This window comes from Gavialis gangeticus, unplaced genomic scaffold (assembly GCF_001723915.1).
Source record: "Gavialis gangeticus isolate Ggan-Ray unplaced genomic scaffold, GavGan_comp1, whole genome shotgun sequence".
Taxonomy (NCBI): Eukaryota; Metazoa; Chordata; order Crocodylia; family Gavialidae; genus Gavialis; species Gavialis gangeticus.
In genome coordinates, this window is record NW_017729003.1 from 14172154 (window position 1) to 14175976 (window position 3823).

At 40.6% G+C, this 3823-nt stretch overlaps 1 protein-coding gene across 1 annotated transcript in view; it reads right to left on the reverse strand.

Annotated features, from left to right (window-relative positions):
- Nucleotides 1–637: 637 nt before the first annotated feature.
- KIF1BP (KIF1 binding protein) overlaps nt 638–3823 on the reverse strand; it is a 24534-nt gene continuing 21348 nt past the window's right edge. The window contains exons 6-7 of the mRNA XM_019507849.1: nt 2780–2889; nt 638–2097 (exon numbers count right to left, since the gene is read on the reverse strand). Coding sequence (XP_019363394.1) covers nt 1219–2097; nt 2780–2889 — 989 coding nt within the window. The 3' untranslated portion in view covers nt 638–1218. The remainder of the gene's footprint in view (nt 2098–2779; nt 2890–3823) is intronic.

Genomic DNA, 3823 nt, shown 5'->3' on the forward strand with positions numbered 1-3823 from the left:
CACAAAGCAGGGCTGTCCAGCTATTAAGTGACCAGAGGTCACATGACCCACTGGCTGCACTGGCAGGGGCCACACTACAACGAGCCAGGTTGCATGCCATGAGCACCCCCTCCCCTGCTGCACCATGCACTTGCATGTCTGCAGCTTCACCCTCAGCTCTCACAGCAGGAGCCAGAAGAGGAAGGAGGAACCCAGAGCCTCCCTCAGGAATAGCCAGAGCAACAGGGTTGGGGGGGAAGCACCCAGGAGAAAGCTCAGAGCCACAACTTAATCCTTTGTGGGCCTCAAATACTCTGTGGGGACCAGTTGGATGCCCTGCCCTAACATGTCCAGCTAGGCAAAGTGCTCTTCTGGCAGCAGCAGGGAAAAAATCCTGTGTTGTGAGATCTTGGCATCCCCTGAGGGGACCCAGGAACATCATGCTTTCCTTAGTGTATTTGATCACCTCTCTCACCTGCTCCTGATGCCTGCCTGTTTGTACAACAGTTCGGAAGAGGCAAAGGGTTACAGGATTCTACAGCTAAGTGAGGCTGAAACATATTTAACTCCTGCAAAAAGTGACGAGTTTCTATTGCCATTCAGGTCTTAAAAAAATTCAAGAAAAAATTAAATAGTAAAAAGGACACAGTAGAAGAGCTTTTAGTCAAGCAGGTCCATTTATTAAGCCTCTATAACAGGTACTTTGAGACAAAATAATTCATTATAATATACAAAATAAATATAAGACAACATAAAATAACCATGTCAAGGGGAAACGTGTTTCTTAGGGACAAGGATCAGGAAAAAACTCTAACATCATCTGTTGTTGGCAGAATGTATGTTTTAAGGTTCTTAGAAAAGTTCTCTTGGATAAAACAAGCTACCCAATAGGTTTCCTTAAAAGAACATCTGAAGTACAGCACTGCATTTAGAAATAGAACCAAATTCTGGAGGAAGAAAGGCAGGAAGGATCTATATTTCCATAGAGCAAGCAAAACTAAGCACCAGATGGACATTTACTTTACATTTAGAGAGTTTATACCATTAATGTAGGAGCGCTACTAAACTGAACAGTTCTCAGTTTTACAAAAGTTTCTATCACTGCCTGCCACAGTTGGAGCTCATAACTGCATACAACTGATTTCTAAGAGCAACACCTAGGATGCGAAATGTCCAAGGGCACTACTTACAGATACCACTTTAACACTGCACATTTCCATTCAGTGTCAAGACAAGGACTTAAGTGAATGGACACAGTTTGGCTCTTAGTCTCTCCATTCTTGTTGGAAGAAGACCAACCATCTCTTTACTGAGTTCTAGTTCAGTTTCTATGGCATGAACAGCATCTGGATACTTCTCACAGTAATCTACCAGAAATGTGTAATATTCCAATGATGTCTGCATATTTTCCAATTGTTTCTTGCCATCAGAAGTAATAAGCTTGCCATAGAGTCGTGCAATGTGAAATTTGGCCACCATTGCAGGGCGAAGAACATCGTCCTCCAGTTTTTCTGGAAATATTTTATCTGGATTTCTCAAAGAATCCAAAAAGAATTCATAGTACTTGACTGCCAACTGAGCCAGAGAATTAATTTTTTTTACTGTGTGAGAGTCAAGCTCCTCCAGACGGTTACCAATAGCTACCTTCAAATCCATCATCTCATAGTAGGTGTCTGCCAGTTCAAACTGAAGTTGCCTACTAATCAGCAAATAATACTGTGGATTCAAGTCTGCATATATGGGCTCCAGCATATCTATTCTACGCTTGTGCATCTTGCAGCGCCTTTCATAATCTTCCTCAAAGAAAGCAAGTACCTTAAATAAAGCACTGTGGTCCTGAACAATTTCAATGTGGTCAGTAACATAACCATCAACCTGAAAGAATTCCTTTGCTTCCTGAACATAATTCTGACCCACAAGAAAGATTTCTCTGGCTTCTTTAAAATCTAAAGGACAAACACAGCTCACTTTCTCTTCCATGGCTAACACAGAGTCACATAGATCACTGGTTCCAAATAAAACAGCTTTCTTCCTTCTCTTTTCTTTTTCATCCTCTTCCTTCTTTCTTTGGGCTTTAAGTTCTGATTGCCTGTCTGGATCCAGCTCTCCTATGTTGTCCTAAAATAACAGAGCATGTTACTTAAGAATGCTTGTGCCTTCAGAGAACCATATATATTGAAGCTGCTTTTAATTACAGTTTTCTGTGCAAATACACATGTAAAACAATAGTAGTAGCAAGACAGAAAGGGGGGCATACTACCATTTTAAAAAATTATACACACGAAAGTGCATGAAAATTGTGATCCCTGTTCTGTACGTTCTCTCTCATGCAATACTCTCCCTCCAAACAGGCACTGTACTCCAGGCTCCAGCTAAAGCATCTGCTGAAGTACTGCGTCAATTTTAAGTATGGAAGTAGTTCCACCGGAAAGCAGAGCAACTTGCGTGCTTAACTGCTGAGTAAAGATGGGCTTATTTACATGCTTAAAACACCTATAAAGGCTGTGCTGAACTGAACACTAAGAGAATGGTAGGCAAAATCTAGAAGAATCATGATGTTGTGATATGCATGTTCTATGAATCAAATTGCAAGTTTGAGTATGCACCTTGTTTTCAGTCCTCTGTCCATGACTTCCTATTGCAACAGCTGTATTAAGAGAATAAACACAGCTCAGAACATGCAGAGCCTAGAGTTTGAACACCTGTCCTTCAATTATTGGTTGTGCAATTATTCCTATTACAAGCATAACTGTTTCCCAATTCTGTACTCATGATTTTTTAAAATCAAGCTTTCAATTACCTCAAGCAATTTGCGAGCACTTTGCAGAAGATTTAAACAATATTTAATCCAACACCTTGCAATTTCAGCTTTCCGCTGTTGAAGATCCTGGTGGTCTTGTTCAGCTTCATCTGATAAATACACATATGACAAAGCTGAAGAGAAGTGAAGCAGTCCAGCTCAAATATGCATAAAGATAACATCGTTACTAACATTGATTGAGCTGTTATTCTGCCTTTCTATTATTTTCAGATGAACTAGCCCTAAGTGCATTTCTGATTGTAGTACAAATGGCTGGTAAATTACCATTATATATACATCTTTAAAACAGTTCATAGGAATGTACACTTAAAATGGGAAGAGCTTCTGAAATCTGACTCCCTTAACCCCCACAATGTAACAAGCAAATGGCAGCTGTAGGGGGGTCTTCTCTACAGTGAGAGGGAAAAATTTGTTTTCTGTTCTGAAGTAAGGAGTTTATAACAGAACAACTGTGGCAAATACTGCTTTCAAGGCACAGCTGTTCTGCATTTGCTCTCTCAATGGGCCTAAGAATTAACATGAAAGAAAACAACAAATTAAGTCTGCACAGAAGAACAGTACATCTGCTAACCCACAAAAACTTACACTCTCCTCCTCCGAACACTACCACAATCATAAAGAGCAACACTGTTGAAATACGAGTTTCAGGAACTGAATGTGAAAACTGAACACCTGTGAGGTGAGGCAGAGATAGACTAGTAGGACAACATGGAGAAGCTTCTACTGTTGCTAGTGGTCATCTCAGAATACAAAGGAGGCTCTCATTTTGGTGTTGCCAATTGGGACTTTTCCCTAGCACTACATTCAGTTACATGTTTTTTGACTGGGGAACAAAAAGATGGTTCTAGCTGTAAAGTTACCCCCAGTTCTCCGCTGGAGTTGGAAATACAAATCTTTTCCACTGACCACAACCTTGTGACTGAACTAGAGACCATATATTTGGACAAGCTTCTGGGGTAGAAGCATAACCATACCCTTTAAATCCAAACCCTTCAACCCAAACATTGCTCTTGGCTTGCAGTT